The following is a 27,174-nucleotide window of genomic DNA, read 5'->3' as shown; positions in this document are numbered from 1 at the left end:
TCACGAAATAAAAAGCCATCCAAACAGCTGGGCCCTGGAGGGACCCAGTGCTGCGGCTAAGGATGAAGACGGAAACTTCAGGACAGCTGGGGACAGGGAGAGAGGGGCAGACAGCGGGGAAGCTGCCCTGGAGTAGGGGGTTGCAACGCTGGGGTTCAGCTGGGCCAGGAGACCTCGGGGCCCAAGGATAATTCTTGGAGCAGTTAATCCTTGAATATCCCTCACTCACCCTAATTTATTCTAAACAAGACACCTGGAAGAGAAGCCCAACGCAGTGGCTCAGTCACCGCGGCATCACTCCCCAGGGGCTATGCCAACCTGGATTTGCCACACTACTGTCCTGGCAGCGCAAATGGAAAAGCCCTCCAGATCCCTTCCATTAGAAGCTCCAGACTGCTCCATGCCTGTGCTCTGTGGGGTGCCTAGAACCGCCTGCCCAGCAAACACGAACTCCTGTTGACTGAATTTGATACCCTGGACCTTCTACCTTTCAATTTTGAACGCTTTGTTGTGTTTAGGGATAAGAAGAAAACAGCATTAACATAAAGGATGGGGAATGCTTCCGTCAACTGCAACAAAGATTTAAAACACACCCACCCTGGGCGCCACGCATATCCACAAACTCACATAGCTTGCATCTGATCCTACGAGGGTCTACAGAGTAAAAATATCGTGCCTACGCAAGAGCTTGCAATTTAAGAGGAAAAATAAGAAACCTATACTGTTTTATTTACTCATATACACTGAATTCCAACTCTGGGCCAAGTACATAGGGGATGCAGAAATGTGGCCCATACGCAATCCTTGCCTACAAGAAAGAAAAAAAGGTCCATGTAGATGAATGCATTTGCATGACAGCAGAGAGAGACAGACTAGTAAACCAAGAACACAAATATCCATTATTCCATGTGTAATCAGTTTGTGATGAAGCTTTTGAGCTACTGTACTTCTCTAAGGAAACACTGAAAGCTAAGGGCCAAATTCCAGATAACTGGGTAGAGATGCAGGGAAGCTTAATCAAGCATGCGTCTATTGAGGGCATTCTAGGTGTCCGGTGGTTACTGGGGTTACGGGACCTACAAAATGACATATTACTTAGACCAGTGCTGTCTAATACTGTAGTCATTAATCAATCACACGTGGCCACTGAGCATTTAGAACGTGGCTACTGCAAGCTGACACGCACTGTAAGTGGAAAATACACAACGGATTTCAAAGACTTACTATGAAAAAAGAATGTCAACTATATCATGAATAGGTTGACTGAATATATGTTGATAGTATTTTGGATAGCCTAGATAAAATAAATTATTATGATTAATTTCATTTGCTTCACTTTCCTTTTTGTGCCTACCAGAAATTTTTTTTTTTAATAAATTTATTTATTTTTGGCTGTGTTGGGTCTTCCGTTGCTGCGCGCGGGCTTTTTCTAGTTGTGGCGAGCGGGAGCTACTCTCCGTTGCAGTGCGTGGGCTTCTCATTGCAGTGGCTTCTCTTGTTGCAGAGCACAGGCTCTAGGCACGAGGCTCCAGAAGTCGTGGCATGCGGGCTCAAAAGTTGTGGCTCAAGGGCTCCAGAGCTCAGGCTCAGTAGTTGTGGCACACGGGCTTAGTTGCTCCGCGGCACGTGGGATCTTCCCCGACCAGGGCTCAAACCCCTGCCCCCTACATTGGCAGGCGGATTCTTAACCACTGCACCACCAGGGAAGCCCTAGAAACTTTTAAATGACTTACGGTGTCTTGTATCTGTGGCTTGCTTATATTCTATTAGACAGTGATGATTTAGATCTTCCTTTCAAAGACTGATGACAGTATCCAATTAACAATAACAGCATTTACTTATTACTTACAAGGCAGGCACAAAATTAAGAAACAATGTACGTTATCATGTTTAATATTCACTTACTACCAAATCATAAAACTTAGATCTAGTAAATCCTGCAAGCTGATAATGGTTGGAAGTTAGTTTAAAAGATTCACTCTGCCACATGAAGAAGGAATGATTAATCAACAATTTTATTTCAAAACTGACAGACTTCTGTGCAAACTATTACTGTTATATATGGTTCAGAAAACATATCTATTTTTCTCTATCAACAGTTGGACAATTTTCCAAAGGATTCAACAGGGAATTTAACTTCTCCTTCATTCTAAGTATCACCATCTTCATCTTAACCACAATGCTACTGCTCCGTGGCTAGATGATGACTGAAACAAGGCAAATTGTCTGGTGAGACTGAGGAATTTGTTAATACAGTTGGGAAGAGGACTGGTCATGATTAAAGGAAATGTGTCTTTACATTGTCCACATTACCCAAGGATATAAAGAAGGACTAAATGGAGGAATGACAACACAGGGAAACATAGTTCTGAACTACACAGAAGATGCCCGGCAGATGTGTTTCAGTGACATACGGGGGCAACCCGTCTTTATAGCTATAGATTATAATGGCAGGTACAGTCATATTAGCCAATCTATCAGCAGTTCTTCAGAGGTAGGATGATAAGGAACATGATAACATTAGCAATAGTAATAACAGCCACAATAGCTATCATTTATTTAAATGATTACTTTGCAACATTTTATTGTTTTACTATTTGATTGTAAGTGAGTATTATCTCATTTAATGCTCACACCACTTCGAAATTAGATGCTATTGTTTTTATTCTCAGTTTCAAGATTAGGAAATTGCAGCCAGGAACGTTTACTTAGCCAAAGTGGCACAATTTAAAAATGGAGAAGGCTGGATTCAGATTCAGCTCCCAAGCCCAAAATGCAACGCTGGGCTGCGTATTAGACAACACTAGTAATTAAAAAAAAAAAAGTCTGGCCAACAAACCAACCGTTTTACAACTTCAAAAAGATTTAGTTGCCTTTAAAAGTGGAACAGTCCTCAGATCGGCCGCTGGCACGTACAGAGCTCCCCCTAGGAAGTCTGAATGGACCAATATGAAAAAAGGCATTCCTTCTGGCTGTTTGTCCTCACAACATTCCGGGGAAAGGTGGCATTTTTATTTCTTTGTCCTTTTAACATGCGGAGCATGTGCATAATGAATAAATCTAATGAATTTATCTAATGAATTTTTCACCAGTCAGAAAAATCCTTTTCCATATAGCTTTGCTAAAGATACCGAGACAATAACAGAAAATGTGAAGATAATTACAGACAAGTGAAGCGGCTAGTTTTATACTCAGCTGAGCTGGCAAACTACAGATTATGGCGGAGGTTTCCATAGTTTAGCAACAATATGGAAGAGCAGAACTTCGAGATATTTAGATGCTTCCCCATCATTAGGACATTTCTGTTCCTTAAGAAATTATTCTAGGGCTTCCCTGGTGGCGCAGTGGTTGAGAGTCCGCCTGCCGATGCAGGGGACACGGGTTCGTGCCCCGGTCCGGGAAGATCCCACATGCCGCGGAGCGTCTGGGCCCGTGAGCCATGGCCGCTGAGCCTGCGCGTCCGGAGCCTGTGCTCCGCAACAGGAAAGGCCACAACAGTGAGAGGCCCGCGTACCGCAAAAAAAAAAAAAAAAAAAAAAAAAGAAAGAAATTATTCTAATGTCCTGTATAACACCTCTCTCCAAGCTATAAAACAATGAAATACTACAATGCTTTAAGACAATGAAAAGCACCAATATCATAATAAAAGTGCATCTTAAAACAATCACCAGTGAGACACTAATGGGGCGGGGGGGGGGCAGGTGACATTTGTTCTGGAAGCCACACATAGAAGCACCCCGCCGGCAGGCTGCCACCTCAGATATCACCAGGATAGGGTGAGCTACTCTTTCTTTTTCTTTTGCCACCGTGGATATAAACACCCACTTGCAATGTAATGAGAATCAAATGCGCTTTGTTCCAAGCAGTATGCACTTAAAATAATCAGGGGTTGTTTTAAAGGAGAAGAAGAAAGCAAGCTTGTTGCCAAACAAGGCACCAGCAGTAGCAGCCGTCAACAGATTGGCCAGGAGACAGGCTGGGACAGGAGTCATTCTGAAGAAATCTTGTTCTAGCTTTGAGACTGCAGAGGAAAAGCGATAGAAAAAGTCAACAAACAGCACACCAACATGGTGTAAAGTTGTATAGCACAGAAAGAATCTAATTACTGAGGAGTTGATCAAGATTGCTGACTGGATGTATACAGAAGGTTAGTGGCAGAAATGAGTCTTTTCTTTAAAAAAAAAACAAAAACCTCCTAGGAAATCCTGGATGGTATACAGATATTGGTTGGTTTCCACGCCTATATTTTCAGGTGTTTCCCAATTTATAAAAAGCTCATAGGAAAGAAATGTGAAACTTTTTTCTCAAAAGAGAAAAATGATACAGCCCCAAAGAAAATTAAGGATTTTTTTTTTCTTTAAACAAAGATTCAAGAAGGTTTTGAGAGTATTCGAAGCAGCCTGCATCCATGATGAATGTGGATTGGGCCTGAAATACGATTCAGCTTGAGCGAGAATGGTAGACTACCCCCCACCCAGCCCTGGGCGAGGCCTTCCTGACATGGCTCAGTGCGGGACCTCAGGGCCCTATATATGTTTGTGGCCCTTGAACAACACAGGTCTGAACTGTGCAAGTCCACTTATATGTGAAAGTTTTTCAATAAATGGATTGGAAGAATTTGGGGAGATTTGCGACAGTTTGAAAAAACCCACCAATGAACCGTGCAGCCTAGAAATATAAAAAAATGTTTAAATGCTATGTCATGAATGCATAAAGTGTGTAGATACTAGTGCATCCTTACATAGGCATAACGTGAGTGATATTTAATATAAAATAAATGTGTTCGTTTTCTTACTGTTTTGTAACTTTGCTGTCAAAGAGTTATATTACTGTAGAGTGTGCCTGTGTCTCTCATAACTGGAGAATCTGCATATCAGCCTATCATCACAGGTAAGTGTTTTTTTAAAATATGGAACGATGTTTCCAATACTGCATTATTAATATGACTGTAATACCGTATGTCATAAACTTTTATCAAGGTTCATTCATTAGTGTATAGGCTACGCTACCATGAAGCAATTGTATCGACTACACTAGGCTACCATAAAGCAATCACATTGCTGCTTCTTCCTATAAATATGAATTTTTTCACAGATTTTCTTTTTTGATGTCTAGTGTTAGTAATACGTATAACATCTACAGGGTTTTGTATCATACGACAATACCGATGTAGATACCGACAGACAATTCATCATACAAACAGACAACGTAAAGTTACAGTATCAATACATACAGTACAGTATTGTAAGTGTATTTTCCTTACACTATTTCCTTAACCTTTCTTTTTTCTAGCTTACTTTATTGTAAGACTACAATACCTAATATACATAACAAAATATGTGCTAATCGACTGTTCACCTTATCAGTAAGGCTTCTGGTCAACAGTAGGCTATTAGAAGTTAAGTTCTGGGGGAGTCAGAAGTGATACATGGACTTTCCACTTGGTGGGAGGGGGAATCCCCCTAACCTCCCTCACTGTTCAGGGGTCAACTGTGTTTTCCTTCTGGCTGCCTTTGGCAAGGAAGAAAGAAAAAGCAACCCACAAGTCCATGAGCCTTGTGGCTCACCAGTTCCCACGTCCTCTGGGGTAGCTGGGAGGAGGCTACTGTGAACAGGCTGATTCTCCCACCAGTGAAATGACTATGGGTCAAAGCATCCACTGAAAGTTAGCACTCCGTTTCACTTCTGAAAAGCGGTCAGTCACCAGCAGCTCAACTCTCGTAGGAGGTGATGGTCAAGTTATGGGAGCATTCTCATCAAACGAAGAGGCTCAGCACAGAACTCGTTAACTCACTGACAAGCTTGACACATAGATTTGTTTATGTGGTTCTCGCCCAGCTGGATGCTAGGGGCCCGGGTTCCAGTTCCTTTTCCAACCTTCATGTCACTGCTCAATGTCATCTGCCCCACCCAGGACTCCCCACTAGTCTCCAACACAGCTTGTCCAAGTCTACACCAGTCTTCTTCACTGCTAAACAATTATAATTAGCTCCATGTGGGGCTCCCAAGGTCACTGTCTAAACCCGAGAGAAACAGAAATGGACAACATCTAGAAGCCTTGTGCCAAGAGCAGGCAGAACTAAGGTTCGCATCTAGCTTTGCCTCTTACTGACTGTGCCACTTTCCAAGGGATCATTTCTCTTCCTAGAGCTCAGCCTCCTCTGTAAAATGTGTTCCCGCCACCATCCCATTCCAACCACTGGAGCCTTGTGCTCCAGTGGAATGAAAATGTGTTAACCTCTTTAAAACTCGAAGCTCCATGAAGGCAGGCCTTGCTGCTCATCCCTGGATCTTCTATCTACTGCCCAACGACTCCACCAACACGTGCTGCTCAAGGGGGATCGGACACTGCGTAAGACGGCCCGCACCTCCGGAAGCTGCCAGCCGAGGAGCAAAGTGACTGGAGCAAAGATGGCGCTCGATTCAATTAAACCAACTAACTCGTTGAAAGAACCTGCATCGTTCACCCTGTTACACGTAGGCCCGCGTCCCTTTTGGCCCAATTACTGGCTGAAGAGATGGAGAATGTCGCCTAAGATGGAGGGACAGAACAGTTCCTGAGCGTGGTCGACAATGGCAGTACCTTCTCCCAGCACCTGCTACCTCCCACAGAAGGGCGAGTTCCTCTAGAAGAGCAGGCTTCCAGCTGAGGGCCAGCTCCCCAACTAGGAAACGTGGCCCTGACTTCCTCGAGTCCCTTTGGAGGCAGCCCCGTAGGCTAGGAGGCCGAGATGAGAAGCACAGAACAGAGAGCCAGTCAGGATATTCCCCCCACCCGGCTGAGCAGTCAGAGATCGACCCCCGTGAGCTTAGAAGTGTCGTGGGCTGGACCCAGGGACATCTCAGTTCCCTCCCGTAACAGCAAAGGGAGGAAACTGCTGTCGCCTGGAAAGCAGAGAACGGTACAGGTCCAATGCTAGACCAAGAAATGCTGCCCCTGGGGTGAGGAACTCATGACCCAGCCTTAGAATCCATCACATCTCTGCGAAATAGTCATACGACAGGTTCGCTTTTTATTACTTCTAAATAGCATCTTACCGCATCCAATAGAAGTAGTTCCTAAAAATGGTCAGTGGTATGTAGACTGGTTAGTATAGCGACTAGAGACTGGTTTTCCTACTGAAGGTATAAACCCCACAATTATTACTTTTCACTCGTGTATGATAGGTTATCAGGTCTGGGGAACAGTGGCACATGATAGAAAACAGACCCCCTGTCATTGCACTCCTGATCCTTATGCGGTGGCTGTTAAAGGTAAACAGGACAAAGGCAACAAGGTTTTCTAGGTACATTTGATAGATCTTGCGTTAACCTGGGGATTCCAAAGAGGTTCATAACTGGGCTTCACACACAGGGACTTCCATGAGCCTCTTGAAACTGACAAGGATTACAAGTGTACAGCATCATTTCATATAAGTGAATTTCCCCCTAGGAAAAGTGGTCCAACACCTGCATCCAATTTGCAAAAGTGTCCATCTTTGACTCAAAAATATTGAAGAATCACTGCTAGATGGCCCGCCTCGGTTTGCAGGATGAACTCCTCTTGGAGGAAAACACTTGACTCTGTGCTGCCCTAGGGCAAAGGAAGCTGCTCAGCCTTTTACTCCCCACCAGTGAGCTCTGCCAGAGCTCTTTTTCCTGGCTGGGTTTCTGTCACTTCAGCCAGCAAAGGGAACTGGACAGATGTAGTGAAAGTGAAGAGAGAGAGATGCTGCTGGGCTGTTAATTCTAGAGTCATTTAGCTCTTTAAAAAGAAAACACTCTGGATTAAGCAAACTGACTTCATCTAGTAAGCAAAGGAAAAAGAAAAAAAGAAAAATACTGATACTGCTCTTACCAACTGCAATACTTATCAGGGATAAGAAAAGTTGAATTGAGGTTTAAAAGTAGTAATTGATTTTGAGGGAAACTGATATAGTAGAGGATGAACTGCTTACGTTTGGTTACTTGATGATAAACTTTGGTGTTCACTAAATGTCAATTTAAGAAAAAAATAAAGGAAAAGAGTATATATTTTCTTCCACTGTAGAATAAACTTCTTGGACTACAACCAACTTTTCTCACAACTGGATTCCGTTCATTTAGAAGCAGGGGTGGATAAGTCATGAACTCCCAAAGGTTGCCCCTTACCCAGGGGTGACCAATGGTTGTGGAATTTATAAGGCAAGACACTATTTCCAGTGAATGCCATTTACTACAGAAAGAACTGGACAAGATCCCAGGTAAGGTTAAATGAGGTGAGACCCATCACACAAAACCAGCTGGTGAAGCAGTTAAGACACAGTAACTGCTCCAAAGGGTGGATAGGGCAGAAAGGGGTTTCTTAACGATAGGCAAGAGAACCAAGGCTTATAGAGGTGATGTGACTTGCCTGAGAAAGAACTACATCTTCTGAACTTCAACCTTAGCATTTTGCTAACTACCTCTACTCCTCGGCCTTTTGATTACTGTTTAAATTCTCCTCTAGCCTCCGAAAGCTCAATATCTGATGGCCACCCTGAAGGACTATATGGCCCTGGGTGGGTGGGGGTGGGGGTGGGGGTGTGTGGGGGTGTGTGGGGGTGTGTGGGGGTGTGTGGGGGTGTGTGTGTAGTTCAATGTTAACCACCTACTATGTGACAGATACTCTACTGGACACAATATAAGCATGAAGAATGAGGCATACTTCAAAGAGAAAAATGTTTTGTTTTAAAACACATGGCTAAGTCTGTACAGTTACAGTTACTTATTAAAATATTGACTAAATTGACTAATAACCAGTGAGTCTGATATCAAAGGCTAGAGCAGTCTGTTCATTGTAGATGGCTAGAGTTGGGAAACTGAGGTTTGATTAACAACATTTCTCTTTCATTAAACCAACACTTTTCAGCTCGTGGGTAGCAATAAAACAAAAAGAAATAATCTCTAGATCATGCAGCATCTTAATGATTTTTTTAAAAAGATACCATCAGTATCATATACCTATATAAATAAATAATGGGGGAAAAAAATCTAGAATCCTTTTCCCTATCACCTATTTAAAACATACCCAAGAGGCCTTTGATATATTTAGCTTTGCTTTGTCAACTCCTATATTCATCATTTCTCCTACGTAGAGGAAATCCAGTTGGCTTTTAGCAAAATAATGCACGGCACTAACAGTGAATGTTTTCAGTACCACGAGTTAAGGATTTTATGATGTGACAGTTTTTTAAGTATTTCTGGGTACACTACTATATATACTGGTTTCTCCTGGATCTTCAGATTAAGGTCACCGTTCCCCTCAACCACAGAAAAAAGAAAACAACACCTCAGGATGAATGCACAAAATCAGAGCAATGATGAGTAAACCCTCTGCAACAATCCTGAGAAATGCACTTTCTATTCTTAGAAATTCAGTGTGGTGGGTGTTACTCGAGACCGTTTCTAGTCTGTTTGGATCCTGTATGGAATGGAGGGGGAACATCACTTGGTTATACATCTTCCACATTTAAAATGTGGGAAAGCGAAGGTACCAAGAAAAGGAAAGATGGGTGTGCTTCTGAGCATCGTGTTACTTATGTTTTCTTTTGAATTCAGGTTTAGGTAAATGCTGCAGAAAAATATGAAGACACAAGTGCTTTGTGGGATAGATCACACAGACTTAAATGAAGTGCTTTGTGTATAAGAACCTGTGTTTTTATCCTGATGCAACCTGTAAATACGACATCTGGGGCACTCAAATACAGCTGGGAGAACAGCCAGCGCCACTTAGGATATCCGATATGTGCTAAGAGAAATTCTAAGTAGAAAAATCACAACAAAAAAGCATGAAATTCTTTCATTCAACAAACATGTGAGTACTTACGGTACGTCAACAATGTTCTAGACACTAGGGATTCAACAGTAAACAAAAAGAGACAAAACCCCTAAGGTCTTCCTGGAGCACATATTCTAGTAAGGACAGACAGACTACTGATATGAACCAAACTAATACAAACTTCTGGCAAGTTTGAAGGCAATTAAGTGCCGTGGAAGAAAATAAAGGAGAAAAGGGAACTCTCCGTGTCCAGTGGCTAGGGACTGGTGCTTTCACTGTTGGGGGCCCGGGTTCGACCCCTGGTCAAAAATAAATAAGTAAATGGATGAATAAATAAACAAACAAATAAAGGAGAAAAGAGCAGCAGGACATGCTGGAAGGGGGCGGCCAGGGAAGATGGGCTGAGAAGGTGATGTCTAAGTGAAGAGCTAAGGGGTTGAGGGCCTCAGCCCTGGAGACATCTAGGGGAAGAGCAGTCCAGAGAGTGGGAACAGTAAACGCGATGGCTCTGAGACAGGAGTGTGCCTGGTAATTTGAAGGAATAATGAGGAAACCAATGGGTTTAAATGCCTTGAACTGCTTCCAGATTAAGAGGTTACGATTCAGGGCAAAATGTCATGAACACAGCCATATTTTCATACACACTTAGAGCAGGAATGTGCCTTTGTACATGCATACTCAAGCCCCTTAATCTTTCCAAGTCTGAAGAAATGAGGACGAGAAGGTAGAGTGAGTAACCCAGGGTTACACCACCAGTGACTGGCCAAGAAAAGGCTTCAGCACACGTATCCCAAACTCAGCACCACACTTCTGTCTGATGCTCCAACTTTATAATTAAGAGGCACTCTTATTTTTTTTTAATTGAAAAAACTAAAGAATCCAGCCAACTAACACTCTTAGAGCTAAAAATGGATCAATTTCACTTTTCATTCAGCAAATAACCAGGAGAGACCCTACATACACCCTACATATTGCTGAGGAAGAAATAATAAATGCATCATTACCTAGATCTCACTACCCAGCAATCAAATGTATAGGTGTGTAACAAAGAAACTACTCAAGGGAACATGCCTCAGATGTTGACTGCAGCACTGTTACAGTAAAAAAAGTGGGAAAGATCAACTGTCCTCTGAAGAAAAAGTATAACAGTGAAAAAGTGGAAACTCAAATTTTCTCTTGGTGAGGAAAAGCGTATGCTATAATTTATTCCTACACTAGAGTTCTCTGTAGCAGCTAAAGTAAATAAGATCTACATGTACCTCAAACACATAATGACAAATTTAAAAATGCAAGCCGTGTGTATATAGAATTATGCCATTTAAATAAAATGTTAAACACACAAGCTCGCAGATACAGTTTGCGGATATGTAATACCGAAGTACCAAACACCTCTGGGCACTGTGTACACTGACTTCACGTTAGTGGTTACCTGAGGATGGAGGCAGAGGAGGAAGGATGGATAAAATATTTCAGTTACAGTTTATTTTTAAGGGGCAGGTGTGGGGGGGTATGAAGCAAATATGGAAAGATTAGCAACTCAAACATAAGTCGTGGAAAAATGGAAGCCTTACTATGTTCTCTTTAGGTACGTTTGAGATTTTTCATACTTTTATTTGGAAAAAGAGGAAGGCTAGAAGGAAGGAACAGAGAGACAGACAAAGCTCCTTCATCACATTCCAGTGACTCCAAGGCCGAGTTCCCCGAACTTGCAAAGCTCAGGTTCTTCACCTTTAAAAGGTGAGTGATACTAGGTGTGCCGGCCTCAAAGATGCTATAGAAGTGGCAGTCTGGAGACAGAACTTCATTGTCAGATACACTACTAGCAGACAGGGGCACTACATCACGTCCCCATTGAATCTCCAAGGCCCAGCATCCATTACTTTATTTCAATTTCACAGATAACAGTAATAAGATTTTTCAACAGGGTTATAACCCTCCCTCCCTACCCCCCCCCCAAAAAGCCATAAAAACACATCTAAGGAGTGTAAATGATACAATACATTCATTACTGAAGCATTTCGATGAATGGAGACAGCCCAGAATGGGAGCACCTCTCCCAATCCAAGTTCTGCAAGCACTGGTTAAAAATTACAAGAACTGGATACATTTCCTCACATAAAATCTATTATCTTACAAGCGGAAGGGAAAAAATATGACACTGGTTAAGTAAGCATCATTAAGAAAGGATGATCTGATTACATCCATCAGTAATAAAATTCCCAGCCACACCTGTAAACGACTCTGCAGGCTGGGGACAGAGCAATCAAAATCCAGCCTCCCTGTGATACACTCTCTCTTTTCCAACTTTGCTCAGACCTCAAGGAGGTGAGACGCTCCTCGCTAAGATGAGCTTCTTTTAAGTCTCACTGATCAGTAAAACAATTTCTCCCTCTGCCAGGCCCTGACGGTCTTGAGATGACATTCTCCAGAGAACTGGCAGGGCGCTCGGTAGTCTCCTCTCGCGGAAGGAAAAGAGAAACCCATCTAAGTCACCTGTGAGCCTGTGGCCAAGGGAAGCCGCTGGTTCAGGTGAGCGGCCTTAAGTCCGCAGATTTGCCCCAATCACTGGAAACAAAGTTGCGCTGAGCTGGGCTCCTTGGAGAAGCCCAAGCCTGGCTACAGAGCCCAGGCGCTGGGAGATCACTTGCAGCGCCTCCACTTTCCCCTGGGCTCCGTCTGCCGCGTCTGCTGTCTCTCCCGGCCCTGAGGCCCACCCCCCTCCACAAAAGCAGGGGACGAGGTCCAAACTCAAAGGAGAGCGAGAGCCCGGGGTTAGCAGATGTACTCTGCAAACTGCAGAAACTAAACCGCAGGCACAAAAACCTGCCCGAGCCAGCAGCGAAGGGGGGGTGGTTAGGGAGGGTACCCACCCTCCCGGGCAGAGGTTGGGATAGATGGCGGGCGGGCGCCCCTCTCGCGCGCGGCTCCACATCCTGCCTCCTCCCAAAGCCCCAGCTGCCCGAAGGCTGCCCGAACTCCAGCATCTCTCCTCCCGGCCCTCCTCGGAGCTGTGGTGGGGAAACGGACAGGAAGGACGGGGAGCGGGGTCAGTCGCAGGCCCGGAGTGGCCCTGCCAGCACCCTTGGGCCAGCGGAGGGCTCCCGGAGTCAGAAAAAGAACAATAGCGGACCCTCGGTCGCCGAGCCCCCCGAGTCTCCCGCTCGCGCCTTCCTCCCCAGCTCCTCCAAGCTCAGCGCGGAGGCGGGTCGAGCCCTGAAGCGGGGACTGGGGGGAGCCAGACGCAGGCGGGCCAGGCAGGTGGGACGGGGAGCCGACTCGGGGCACCCAGAACGCCCTGCCGGGGACTGGTCATTCATTCCCACCCGCGCTCCCTCCGCACCCACCCCTGCCCCAGCCGGCCTGCGAGTCGCGGGGGCCGGTAGGAGAAAACCCCGCTCCTAACTTGGCTCGTCCTCCCTTTCTGCTCTGACGCCCACCATCCTCCTCTTCCTGTGTTTCCCAGTCTGCCCTCTGCAGACAGCGGGCGGCCGGCGGGGACAAGGGACTGGTGGCGGGACCCTCGCTGCCAGCCCGCCGAGCCACTCCGCCGGCGCGTCGTCCGCGCCTATCTGGCCGCCTCCCTCGTCCGAACCCCAGACACAAAGGCGGGGACCGGAGCCCGCGAGCCCGCTCCGGGGAGCCTCCCGACTCTCGGCGCCGCGCACTCACCCCATCTAGGCGGCGGCGGCGGCTCCCGGGCCCCGCTGGCTGCGCCACCCCGCCCGCCGCTTCCCCAGGAAAAACGCGGACGCCGGGCTCGCTTCCTGCTCAGCTTCCTGCGCCTCGGTCCCTCCTCCTCCCCCGCTGCGGGGGTCAGTGGGCGCCGCGGCTCCCGGACTGGGCCGGCGGGGCGGGGCGGGGGCAGCACCACCACGTGGCCGCCCGGCGCCGGCCCCCGCCGACCCGGATCCCGCGGGAGCGGGAAGGGAGGTGCTAACCATTCCCCTCCCCTTCCACCCCGCGCGGCCCCAAATTCCGCGAGTCAGGTGATCCGGACCTGCGGGAGGTACTCCCGGCCCGCGCGCCCTGGGCGTCCGCGGCTTGCTTTTAGTTTTCCACGGATCGTGGGATTCTCCCCCGTGGATCTTTCATCATCATCACCTGAAGTTAATGGAAACCACCGGTGCTCTGACCCCAGGGTTTAGGACGGATGAGATCCTGAATAGTAATGCATTTCTGGTTAACGTCCAAAGTCGTTTGCGGTCGTGGGGTGTTTTAAAGTCGCTGATCCAAGCGCTTTCTAACCAGAATCAAATCGGTCATATTTTCCAAAATTACTGAACAGAAAGTAAACTGGAACATGCTCGTAGTCTCTGGACTGAACCAGTTGGTTGGAATATGTTCGGTAACGCTCATCAGGTGGCAGGAGAAAACTACCAGCGTTAAGTATTGCTCGGAGAGTTAGGAAGGAGAAACCTACCGTCTGAACTGAGAGGCACCATGGGGAACGCCCTCCCCGCAGGGTCTGGGATGCAAAGGAGGCGCCGACAGCTCCTCTCTCTTCCCCAGCCCGCTGAGCCCGGCGTTTGAATCGTGATGGGCTCCTCCTGTAGTTCCAAGGATTTCAAAGCTCTCCACCTCCCGTTAAATTTGGGACGGCTTTGCCACTCATTTTGATCATGTTAACCAGCTGTGGCTTAAAAAGTCTTCTGATGAACCTAAGGGCAGGACAGGAATAAAGACGCAGACTTAGAGAAGGGACTTGAGGACATAGGGAGGAGGAAGGGTAAACTGGGACGAAGTGAGAGAGTGACATGGACATATATACACTACCAAGTGTAAAACAGATAGCTAGTGGGAAGCAGCCACATAGCACAGGGAGATCAGCTCCATGCTTTGTGACAACCTAGAGGGATGGCATAGGGATGGTGGGAGGGAGGCTAAAGAGGGAGGGGATATGGGGATACACGTATACATACAGCTGATTCATGTTGTTATACAGCAGAAACTAACACAACATTGTAAAGCAATTATACTCCAGTAAAGATGTTAAAAAAAGAAAAGTCTTTAATCACCAAAGCCCCTGTGTTCCCCCCGTTAACTCTACGTCCTTTGCACAGGGCAGGAAGTTTTCTAGAATAAATGAGTGGTATGAGTCCTTTTTTTGGTGAGATCGACTCAATCAATTGATTTTTTTTTAAATTCCAACAAAACTGAAATTAACCTGAGTTCAGTTTATAATGTCTTGGTCAGATCTCCATGACCCCAGGTCAGACTTCATCTGTACCCCTGTCTCCCCCACCCATGGCCAAGCCAAGGGAACAGCCTGTCTTAGCTGTAACAGGTGACTTATCAAACAGAGAGCAAAAACTGTGTAACTAGTTGCATGGTCTTCCCTTCCTAAATCATAGGTCAGAGATTCCTTAGAGAAGTGAGGAAGAGCGGGTTTAAAGCAAGACGTACACTCCTCTTCTGGTCTTTTATCCCTCTCAAATCACCCTCTGAAAGACACGGGAACTGGTAAACTTTTTGGTTTAGTTCTGGCGATTTCCACAATACGGTTTTTCATTGCAGTTCATATGAATGGTGTGGCGTAGGGTGTTTATCGGGAACAATACTGCCACGTGTGAGTTTTCTGTTCCCCTTTCAGCAGGTCAGTGTCATTCAAGCGGTGGCAGCTGGCAGGGTGGGCATTGGAACGGGGTACAGGGTGTACCGTGCTGCTTTGGAAACTTAATGTGTGTATTCTGTAGCTGAAGGAGTTAAAATATCAGACAAAACTGTGTAAGGCGGGGTCATCAGCCTTTTATTCATAGGAACCCTGTCCCTCTTCTTCTTCTTTTTTTTTTTTTTCTTCTACATGGCCAGGCCCTGTCCCAGCTACCTGCTTGGGGGCTGGTAGGCCCCTGTCAGCCCTGTGGCTCCCATAGGTGGCTTGTGTGCTTATTCTCCTTAATTAATTTAGTTATTTGTTTATTTTTTAATTTTAGAATTTTTTTATACAGCAGGTTCTTATTAGTTATCCATTTTATACATATCAGTGTATATATGTCCATCCCAATCTCCCAATTCATCCCACCACCACCACCCCGCCACTATTCTCCTTGATTTATAATCCCACCATCTACATTAGTCTGGGTGAGAGATTGTTGTGGAGGGAAGGATTCATAGTTAATCTTTGTGCCAAGACCCTTTACCAGCTCCCACCCTCCGTTGAAACTCAAACCACCTGCTCGGACCACAGCTGACATTCTGCCACCTGCAGGGAGATTGGTGGTCAAGTATGGGATTGAACACCCATGCTTGACCACCAAGTGGTGTTATTGCCCAGGCCTTTTAGAAAGTGCTAATTGGGTTCAGGATACATTGAACACCACCCTTGGATGGAGAGCTGAACCGCGTGAAAGGGTTTGAGATGTGGAAGCAAGGATAAAATGACCATATAAACTGCATAAAGTTGGTAGAACCTTTTGGGGATCAACAGCATGTTGAATTTCAATAGGAGAAGTATCCCAAATCAAAGCAACTGTGGTGTGATGTGCAATACTAAGAGTAATAAGAGCCAGGGGACCAGGTTTCCCGACCCCTGTGTTTGACTCACTTGCCCTTTGAACTGCACCACGTGTTTGAATCTCACCTGGCCCACTTTCCCACTCAGTAAAAGAGAACGTTGAATTACATGGCCTCTAACATCCTAAAACCATTCTCTTAGTTTGAAGAGCCTTCACATGCAACGTTGTCCCCACATGTTATGGCAAAGGGTCTGTTCTAGCAGGTCCTAATAGTGTTGCTAGCCAGTACTTAGGATCCATAAATGAGATTCATCGATTGGTGGGGCTCAATTTTCATTTTTGAAATTAAATAATATTACATTCCTTCTTTCTTGCTCCATCTCTCACCAATATCAGTTCTCCCCAGATTAAAATCTTCTTACGTTTGAGAAAACAAAGCTAAGACTTGTTGGGATAAAAAGAAACTGTCCCTGAAGGAGGAGATAGAGATAGCCGAAAAGTACCAGAATCAAAAAGTCCCCCTCCACTCTTTGGTGTTTGGTCAGGATCTGACTGCATTTCTGGGTCTAGTTAGAGGCAGCATAATTTAGAGGAATGTGGTGATGTTGGACCCAGTCCAGAGAATGGAACAAAAACACAATCAGAAGTTTGGAGAGAGATCGTCTACGGGGAAAAGGCCAAATGTTCATAGCAAAACCACCTTTTGTGTTTTCTTGACGATGTTTCCAAATAGGAGGAAACTGTGACATGGGAGAAATCAATACGTGTGGCATTGCTTTTCATAATTGAGTAAGACCATAGTAAATAAGTAGCGTGCAAACACTGATTAGCCCATGGTTTCTCCACTTGCCAGGAAGCCAGCAGAAATTTCTCCAAGGGTAGGTTACTACCCTTTCCTTCTCAGTGACTTGGGCACCCGATGGGGAGGGAAGGCTAAGATGTTTAGTAAAAATACATTCCGCAGCCCTGCATCAGAGCCCCGATTGTAGGAGTATGGCAGAGAAGCTAAGCATCTGAACCTTGACACTACAGACCTGAGAAGGTCTTAAGACCGTCTGGCCCATCATCTCCAATGAGGAATGGAAAGTCTGCAGAACTGCGCTGTCCAGTATGGCAGCCACTAGCCACGTGTGAACACCTGAAATGTCACTACTCTACTAGGCTACTGGGCATGTGAAATGTCACTAGTCCAAACTGAGATGTGCAACAAATGCAAAATACGCACCAAATTTCAAAGACTAACAAAGAAAAATATCTCACAAATAATTTTTACACTGATTGCACATTGAAATGCTGATATTTTGGATATATTAGGTTAAATATATTATAGACACTAATTTCAGTTATTTCTTTTTGCTTTTTAAAATGTAGCTAAGTAGAAAATTGACAAGTTACTATCTGGCTTACATTGTATTTCTATTGCATAGCACTGCTATGGGGGCTGATATCAGCAGCTAACACACATTTAGCGCCTACTGTGTACCAGGCACTCTTCTAAGCGATATATACTTAATTTTACAACCTGTGACACTTCTGAGAGTGAAGTAGGGCAGGCGAATGCTGAACCAGCCAGGATACCGGACAAAAGGCATAAACTGCAACTATCCTGAGCAAACTGAGATGTCAGGCCCACCTGATGTTAGGTCAAATTAATCCTTACGTCAAACCTATAAGTACCATTATCATCCCCGTTGGGCACATGAGGGAACTGGGGCACAGAGAGATTAAGTAACTTGCCCAAAGTCACACAGCTGGGAAGTAGTAGTGTTGGGATTCAAACCAGGGCAGTCCAGCTCTCGAGCCTTCACTCTTAACTGCTGTGCACCACTGTCTGCTCAAGAGCTAAGTATGGATAGAGGATTTAGTAGATGCCGTTTTCCTTACTTCGCACAGCAACTTGGACAGAGTATTATCCTGTTTTTAGAGTGCAGAAACTGAGCTTTAAATAGATCCAGCAACTTGTCCAAATCCTAGAACCAGAAAGAATGGAGCCAAGAATGGAGGTGTGGGATGCCCGACTCCAGAGAGGTCCTCGTAACCACCATGTCATATTGCTTTCAGGCCACCTCTGTTTAAAAACAACTCTCACATTGATCTCACTACTTCTCCCTGTTCTGGCAGAGGACTGGATAAGAGAAGATGAGAACCCAGGTGTCATCACCTTGGAACAAATACCAAAAGCTCAATCTTCTTGGCCTCTCCTTTCTTGGAAAGAGCATTTTAAGGTAATCCAAAGAGCGATCCATGTGCCACATTGGTTGTTCTGCTGTGCGTGTCAGAAATTCCAGAAAGTATCTGCCATTGAGGCAGTGGAGGAGGGCATTGTGAGGAGCTCACAAACATCAAGGAGGGGGTTGGTTATCAAAAGGCTGAGAGTGGGCTTCCCTGGTGGCACAGTGGTTGAGAGTCCGCCTGCCGATGCAGGGGACACGGGTTCGTGCCCCGGTCTGGGAAGATCCCATATGTCGCGGAGCGGCTGCGCCCGTGAGCCATGGCCGCTGAGCCTGCGCGTCCGGAGCCTGTGCTCCGCAACGGGAGAGGCCACAACAGTGAGAGGCCCGCGTACCGCAAACAAACAAACAAACAAATTAACATAAAAATGGTCATAGGATATAGTTTAAACACTCCTAGGGCACAATTTGCTAAATCTTTATGGAAAATTACTGGCTAATATGTAAGGTACAGCATTGAGCACACATAGTAAAAAGAAATATGAGATGTCCTTGACCTCCAACCTATTTGAAGAGATGATCTTAGGCATACATGGACAAAGAGTCATGAAAAGAAAACAGCAAAGGCCTTCATGTTGCTTTCTAGCTCCTCAGCACTATTCTGTGGTTTTGCCAAGCCATGTTGCCAGGCAAGCTGTACCCTTGAAAACGCAAGGCGTACTATTCTGCTGAACTATTATGAAGCAGTGTGCTATGGGAACCAAAATACAAGTAAACTCACCTCCACCCACAGAGATTCCAATTCTAGAGTGCAGCCTGGACTGAAGACGACTATACTACGCAGCCTCCGTGCTAGTAAATAATGTGATTGAAACATCATGAGCGTTGGAATCAGCTGCCTGTTACAGTGATAACAGGGACTGTTAGGAGGTAACAGTGGCTTTAACAAAATAGGGGCTTGTTTTTCTCATATTCTGAAAAGTTGCTTTATTTAGATCAGTGGCTCAAGGCTGTCAGGTCTGAGGTCTCTGTGATTCTCTAGATTTTCCCCTCATTGTCAGAAGACAGCTTACCTGCCTATAGCATCCATTCTGTGTTCCAGGCAGGCAGAAGGGGAAGAGTGGACAGCCAGTGTGGCCTACCCCTCTTAGGGAGATCTTCTGAAAGCCCCACTCAACTTCTTAATTTTATTGGTCAAAACTGTGTCACATGGCCAGCCCCCTCTGAAAGGAAGGGAAGGAAATACAGACTTTTTTGCTGGGTACGTTGTACATGAAATAAAATTGGGGTTCTGCTAATGTGGAAACGGGGAGAATGGATATTGGGTTTATCTGTTGCTGTGAAACAAACGACCTCAAAACTTAGTGGCTTAAAACAGCAACAACAGGGGCTTCCCTGGTGGCATAGTGGTTGGGAGTCCGCGTGCCAATGCAGGGGACACGGGTTTGAGACCTGGTCCGGGAAGATCCCACATGCCACGGAGCAACAAAGCCCGTGAGCCACAGCTGCTGAGCCCACATGCTGCAAACTACTGAAGCCTGTGCACCTGGAGTCCGTGTTCTGCAGCAAGGGGGCCACCGCGGTGGGGAGCCCATGCACCGCAGCAGGGAGTGGCTCCTGCTCGCTGCAACTAGGGAAAAGCCCACACGCAGCAAGGAAGAACCAATACAGCCAATAAATAAATAAATAAATAATTTTTTAAAAAAAGAGGAAAAAAAACCAGCAACAACAATATTATCTATTATTTCTCATGATTCTGTGGGTTGACCAGGTGGTTCTGGAATGGCCAAATAACCTGAAATGGTCTCACTCCTAGAGCTGGTGGTTAGTGTTGGTTCCTGGCTGGAGGTCAGCTAGGGATTGTTGGCTGAGACATTGGTTCTCCTTCACGTGGTGTCTTGGGCTTCCTCATGGACTGGTGGCTGGGTTCCAAGAAGGAACGTTCTGAGGGCATGCACCTCAGTGTGCAAGTGCTTATCAAGCCTCCACTTACACCATGCTTGCCATGGTCCCATTGGCCAAAGCTCATGGCCTGGCCGAATCCAAAGTCAAAGTGGGAAGCAATTACACAAAGGCATAAAATCCAGGAAGCAGGGTTCACAGGGGACGAGCAAAGTACCAGTCCACCGTAGGTAGGCATCTAGCTATCTCTGCCAAAGCATCTTTTTTGATAATATGTTAAAATTTAGCAATGCTTATTTTGCAGCAAGCGTAGAACAATATTTGGCAAGCATTAACTCTGAAAATCCTCACAACAACCTTCTGGGGTACATGCTCTTATTATTTCCATTTAGAGGTGAGGAACTAGATCAGGGAAGCTTAAGAAAGTTGCTGAAGGTCACCTAGTAAGAAAACACCAGGGCTGGAATTTGAACCCAACCTGAATATTCAGCTTGGACAGGGGTTTGTGAGCACATTCTGGCTTCAGTAAGATGGGAGGAAATCAAGTGACAGGGATCTAATAAAACAGCCATTTAAAAGAGATTTCCCCCGTGTTTTAAATACCATTATCTTTCATCCTCTCCGGTAGCAGGTGCAGAGAGAAGAGTGACATATCCCTGCCCGTCAGAGTCAAGGCGGACGGACTGTACTGAGGAGATGCTCACTTGCTTTCTGGGCAGGTGGTCTAACGCACGCTGGGCCCCTCTTCCCCAAGTACACACTGCGGAAAGCAGAGGTGAAAGCACACGTGAGCCAGGTAAAGTTGGGGTGGCTACAGTTGCCCCTGGGAAAACTTGAGGAAGAAGTCTGAACACCTAGGAGCCTCGATGAAGGAATCTAGGAGGTTTCTGAAAGGGAAAAAAACCCGAAATTGACTGCCCTTATACCTCGGCAAGTGTGTCAGAAGCGAATCACCCTAACATGCTAGAAACACCTTCCACTGATGAAAAGCACAGTGAAGATGCTCTACTTTTTCTGTTTGAAAGTGAGTTTCTCCAAGTGTGGCCTCTGCACTAGTCCACAGAAATACTGACTCAGTTCTCCATTGGGTGGATCAGAAAATCTGCATGTTTAAGGAGCATCCCAAGGGACTCTTACACACAATACATTTGCAAATTATTGGTTTAAAAATGTTCTTTCAGTATGACGATTTTTAAAACAGTGCTTTCAAACTTTTAAAAAATTTTTCTTTATTTATTTTCTTTCTTTCTTTTATTTTTTTTGGCTGCATTGTGTCTTCATTGCTGCATGTGGGCTTTCTCTAGTTGCGGTGAGCCGGGGCTACTCTTTGTTGCAGTGCGCGGGCTTCTCATTGCGGTGGCTTCTCTTGTTGAGGAGCATGGGCTCTAGGCGTGTGGGCTTCAGTACTTGTGGCTCGCAGGTCCTAGAGCGCAGGCTCGTAGTTGTTGCGCACGGGCTTGGTTGCTCCGCGGCATGTGGGATCTTCCTAGCCCAGGGCTCGAACCCGTGTCCCTTGCATTGGCAGACGGATTCTTAACCGCTGCGCCACCAGGGAAGCCCTGGTTTTCAAACTTTAATGTGCATCTGAATCCCCTGAGATCTCTTGAAAAAGTAGGTTCTGATTCAGTAGATCTGAAGAAAGGCTTGAAATTCTGCCTTTTTAACAATTTCCCAGCCCTGATGCTGGTCTGAAGAACCAAGCCCCACACCTTGTAACCAAGCTTTAAAAACCTTAGAGGGAAAAAACCAAAACAAACCCTTTTGGGTTGTAACATAGGGAGGCAGACAAACATAGTGGAAGTGGAGGCAGGGGTACCCTCGGCGCATCTGTGGGAGAGACAGAAGATCACTGCCCTTTCCAAAGGGACAGGTCACTGATAAAAGATACAGACGCAGTAGCAAAAGAGGGAGCTTAGAGATATCCAGAGCAGGCTCCCCAGTCAAGGTGAGATTGATGGGCAAGTGCAACAGGATAGAGTGATGAAGGTGTTTTTCTAATGAATCCGGCCTGAGGAGTTCAGACCATCGTTAAAGAGCTTGAAGAAACTCAGAAGAGTCAGATGGTGCAAAATCAATGGAACTGAATGAACACAAATATTTGGACAGGCTGATCTCCTAAGGTGCGAAAATACACAATTTGTATTTTAAGAGTTTGTGTGTGGTTTTTTCTTCAACCCTTGCTTTTTTTTTTTTTTGCGGTACACGAGTCTCTCACTGTTGTGGCCTCTCCCGTTGCGGAGCACAGGCTCCAGAAGCGCAGGCTCAGCGGCCATGGTTCACGGGCCCAGCCGCTCCCTGGTATGTGGGATCTTCGCGGACCGGGGCACGAACCCGCGTCCCCTGCATCGGCAGGCAGACTCTCAACCACTGCGCCACCAGGGAAGCCCCAACCCTTGCTTTTTGCTGTGGTTTTATGTTGTTTATACGCAGAAGGAAGATCCTGGTAGTATACGCTATGTGCTAGTTCCCCAGAAAAGTACATTTTTAATCCTTGCAAATGAATCTGGATACCTTCCTCAGGCAGATCCCCCCGACGCCCCGCCCCGGGAGGCGTATGGAGCAAAGTTCATTCTCTTTGCAAAGCGGAGCCTGATACTATCTCTTAGCTACACAGTGGCTGGCATCGATACCACTCTTTAGAGTTAACAAAGGATTTTTACACCCACTTGTCACATTTTTTACCCCCCCCATTATAAAAAATAAGTAAGGCAATAATTACTGTCCTATTGTGCAATAAAAAAACTGAGTTGGTGGCGCAGTGGTTGAGAGTACCCGCATACCGGGTACAGCCCGCGTACCGCAAAAAAAAAAAAAAAAAAAAAACTAAGTTACACAGAGTTTTAGGGATTTGTCTAAGGAGCAGACTCAAAGCTGGAGCCCCCGCTCCTCCGCGCTTGCCGCCACCGCGGTAGCTGGGGCTCGGGGAGAGGACGAGCTGCCGCGGAGCCCGGAGAGTCCGTCTCGGTCGCTGTTTTTGCCTGAGGACCCTTCCTTCCTCGGTCGCACCCTGACTCCCTTGGTGTCGACGGGGAGTCCCTGAGGACACCTCAGCACGCAGTGGAGATGCCTCTCTTTGCTACCAATCCCTTCGATCAGGATGTCGAGAAAGCAACTGGTGAGATGAATACTGCTGAGGACTGGGGCCTCATTTTGGATAGCTGTGATAAAGCCGGCCAGTCTCGCACTGGTGGTTATTGGATGGATTTAGAATAGTCTTTGGGGATGGTGTAGCCCCATCACCAAGGCCTAAACTCTCTGCTGCAAGGACTGGCCACTTTGGTATGAGCTCTGACAGCTGTGTGAGCTCTGGGAGCCCTTTAACGTAGAGCTCTCAGTCGCTTTTCGTCCAGCCTTGTGGGCAGCTGACCTCAGTGGACACCATGCAGACCTACGGTCTATTATGAGGAGGGTGAACCATAAAGATCCTCATGTTGCTATGCAGGCTCTGACTTTTCTAGGAGTATGTGTACCAAATTGTGGCAACATGTTTCACTTAGAAGTACGTTCAAGAGATTTTGCTAGTGAAGTAAGCAATGGATTAAACAAGTGTCACCCTGAAGTGTGGGAAAAATTAAAGGCTCTTATGGTTGAATGGATGGATGAATTTAAGAATCATCCACAGCTTAGTCGACTCTCAGCAATGGTTAATAACCTTAAGGAACAAGGTGTTAACGTTTCCAGCTATTGGCTGTCAGGTGAGGATACTGAGACCCAGAATGGCTAAGTGACTTGCCCAGGGCCACAGCTAGTAGTTGACAGAGCTGGAACTAGGACACAGGCCTCCTGACTCTCGGTCCAGTGTTCCTTCCACTACACGATCCTGCCTTCCGTTTGAGGCTGCGGAACAAGCAAAAGCAAGCCCAGCTCTTGTAGCCAAAGATCCTGGTACTGTGGCTAACAAAAAAGAAGATCTAGCGAAAGCCATTGAGTTGTCACTGAAGGAACAAAGGCAGCAGTCAACCACCCTTTCCAGTTTGTATCCAAGCACATCTAATCTCTTAACTAACCACCAACACGAAGGCCAAAAAGTTCGTGCTGTATACGACTTGGAAGCTGCTGAAGATGTTGAACTTACTTTTAGAGTAGGAGAAATTGCTACAGTTCTTTTTTTTTTTTAATTTAATTTAAATTTTTTTATTTTTGGGTGCGTTGGGTCTTCGTTGCTGTGTGTGGGCTTTCTCTGGTTGCGGTGAGTGGGGGTTACTGTTCGTTGCAGTGGGCGGGCTTCTCGTTGCGGTGGCTTCTCTTGTTGTGGAGCACGGGCTCTAGGTGCGCAGGCTTCAGTAGTTGTGGCACGCGGGATCAGTAGTTGTGGCTCACAGGCTCTAGAGCGCAGGCTCAGTAGTTGTGGTGCACGGGCTTATTTGCTCCGCGGCATGTGGGATCTTCCCAGACCAGGGCTCGAACCCTGCATTGGCAGGCGGATTCTTAACCACTGCACCACCAGCGAAGCCCTGTTACAGTTCTTGATGACAGTGACCCCAACTGGTGGAAAGGTGAAACCCATCAAGGCCTGGGGTTATTCCCCTCTAATTTTGTGACTGCAGATCTCACTGCTGAACCAGAAATGATTAAAACGGAGAAGATGGTACAATTTAGTGATGATGTTCAGGTAGAAACGATAGAACCAGAGCCAGAACAAGCCTACATGGATGAAGATAAAATGGGCCAATTGCTGCAGATGTTGCAAAGTACGGATCCCAGTGATGATCAACCAGATCTGCCAGAGTTCCTTCATCTTGAAGCCATGTGTCACCAGATGGGACCTCTCATTGATGAGAAGCTGGAAGATACTGATAGAGAACATTCAGAGCTCTCAGAACTCAATGTTAAAGTGATGGAGGCCCTGTCCTTGTATACCAAGTTAAGGAATGAAGATCCAAGGTATTCCATGTGTGCAAAATTACAGAATCAGCAGTATTATATTCAGTCACCTGGTGTTTCTGGTCCTCAGGTGTACCCAGGCCCTCCTCAGCGTGGAGCTTACCCGGTCACAGGGAACGCACAGATGGGCCAGCTCCAGAGCTACAGCCTTCCCCTGCAGCTGTCTTCTCTCAGCCAAGGAACAGTGCCACTGCCCGCGAGCCCGGCCCTTCCTAGTCAGCAGGCCCAGGCTTCCTACCTCAACACAACGGGCAGTTCTGTTCAAGGGAGCACGTAGCCCAGCCAGGCTTCAGTGGACAGTCCTCCTGCCGCCGCTGCCGCCCCCGTCGTCATGATATGCCAGAACGCGGGGACCAGCCTGTCCCAGGTGCCGAACTATACTTTCACATCAGCGCTGCCCCAGCCCAGAGGCAGCTATCAGCCACCTCCGCCCCAGCAGCCGTACTCTCAGAAGGCCCTGCTATAGGACTGGGATTCCTCTTTATGGCAAGTATCTGCTAAACGCTGATGACAATGTTATGAGATTCTTTGATATCTTAAGATTTGTTTATCCTCAGCTTATAGGAATCGTATCTTGGTCAACAAGTTCCAATATTCAAGAAGGGAGACCTCTCTTCAATTTGCACTGACTTTTTAGAGGCCCTCCCCTCCCCCTCCCCCAGAGGAATGAAACTACTTACAACATTTAATTGCTTTCAACATATGAAAGAATCAATGCAAGATTATTTGTCTCGTAAAATTACCTGGTCTGCAAAGCAGTCAGACTGGCAAGCACCGTTGTGGCAGATGTTGTGTGCATAGATCGCTGTGTAACTTCTCTCGTGGCCACTTTGAATTACAGTGGTGATCATGTGAATATATTTAACACTGTTAACTTAATTGACATTGCTGCTTTATTTTAATCATGAACAACTACCATGTTTCATAATGTTTTGTGTAAATTTAAGATAATTACACTGTCTCTTTAAACCGCAAGAGAACAAAATTGTAGCATATGTACGTGAAGGCATTATGTTGTCCATGTTGCAGTTTCCCATTAAATTGAACCTTCCTTGGAGTAAAAAAAAAAAAAAAAAGCTAGAGCCCCAGTTCTCTGAGGCCTGACCCCTTGATCTGTTTGCTACACTACAATATTTCCATGGATTATTGGAATCTCATAGACACCCAAAGGATAAGGGCACTCCGTCCCACTAAACTGAAGCAAGAGCACAATTTCTTCAGGCATAACTGAGAAAGGCCTAGGTGGTTGCGGAAGCCCCAGCTTACAGAGCTGGGGAATGGACTCTGGCCTCCAGCAACATGGCTGATGGGAAATTCTGAAAAAAATTTCCCTACAAACACGTAGAAACACCGGGTACTATACACCAAGCATTTGGTTTAAAAAGCACAGTTAAACTTGTAAGAAAGTGAGATTCACAGGCAGCAAGAAAAAAAGTTGAAACCAGAGTGGCTAGCAGACCCTGAAGAATGGGGCTGCTTGGGGCATCTGCTGATCCAGGGAGCTTGGTTCTCTGTGGGGGGACTACAGGCCTGTTGGGATGAGAACTGAGACCCTGGAGAAAGCTAGGGTCTCAAACATCTACATTCTCAAGTCAAAAGTTGGGTTAGGGAAAAAAAATCCATCCTCTAGCAGAAAGAAAGCCAACCAGGAAATGTCTTTATTTCAGCCTTGGTAAAAGGCATGAAAAATGAAAACAAAGTAGGTCTTGGCTGTGAATTTATAATCCCAAGCCTGACATCATGGTGATTTAGTATTTACTCTACTTGCATGGTCCAGGAAACTCCAGGTAGAAAAATTATTTAAAGAATACATCTAGTTCATAACACCCCAAGGCACCTGGTATTAGGAGGGACGCAGCTTCAACCCAGAGTCTTCAGGATTCTTACATTTAAGAGGAGCCTTATTTGAACTGACAGTAAAAATAAGAGACACATGAAAAAAGAGCCACCACAAACTGGGCTCAGCAGAAACAATGGAGAACAGAAT

At 46.1% G+C, this 27,174-nt stretch overlaps 2 protein-coding genes and 1 long non-coding RNA gene across 10 annotated transcripts in view; 2 read left to right on the top strand and 1 right to left on the bottom strand.

The window, feature by feature from the left end:
• The window catches only part of RAI14 (retinoic acid induced 14), a 147,826-nt gene extending 133,504 nt beyond the window's left edge, over nucleotides 1-14,322 (bottom strand). For 2 of the 8 annotated variants that reach the window (XM_067730488.1, XM_067730493.1), the window contains exon 1: nucleotides 13,448-13,607. The gene's annotated coding sequence lies outside the window, so the exon portion shown is untranslated. Of the gene's footprint in view, nucleotides 1-12,271; nucleotides 12,537-13,181; nucleotides 13,207-13,447; nucleotides 13,609-14,198 lie in introns of those variants that run through there. The other 6 variants (XM_067730490.1, XM_067730494.1, XM_067730495.1 and 3 more) reach the window with 6 other exon arrangements.
• LOC137221200 (uncharacterized) lies at nucleotides 12,042-21,607 on the top strand. Its single transcript, XR_010941921.1, has 3 exons — nucleotides 12,042-12,307; nucleotides 18,292-18,455; nucleotides 20,932-21,607. It is a non-coding gene; the product is annotated as an uncharacterized lncRNA (long non-coding RNA).
• A 1,598-nt stretch (nucleotides 21,608-23,205) lies between these two features.
• Nucleotides 23,206-25,934, top strand: LOC137220649 (signal transducing adapter molecule 1-like). Its single transcript, XM_067730052.1, is given in 5 exon segments — nucleotides 23,206-23,493; nucleotides 23,690-23,973; nucleotides 23,975-23,998; nucleotides 24,140-24,403; nucleotides 24,751-25,934. Coding segments are annotated over 5 exon segments (1,602 nt in total). The 5' UTR covers nucleotides 23,206-23,366; the 3' UTR covers nucleotides 25,654-25,934.
• The last annotated feature ends 1,240 nt before the right edge of the window (nucleotides 25,935-27,174 follow it).

Source organism: Pseudorca crassidens, chromosome 3 (assembly GCF_039906515.1).
Source record: "Pseudorca crassidens isolate mPseCra1 chromosome 3, mPseCra1.hap1, whole genome shotgun sequence".
NCBI classification, from domain to species: Eukaryota; Metazoa; Chordata; class Mammalia; order Artiodactyla; family Delphinidae; genus Pseudorca; species Pseudorca crassidens.
Note: the sequence above shows the minus strand (reverse complement) of the source record. Positions and strands in the feature narration are given on the sequence as shown.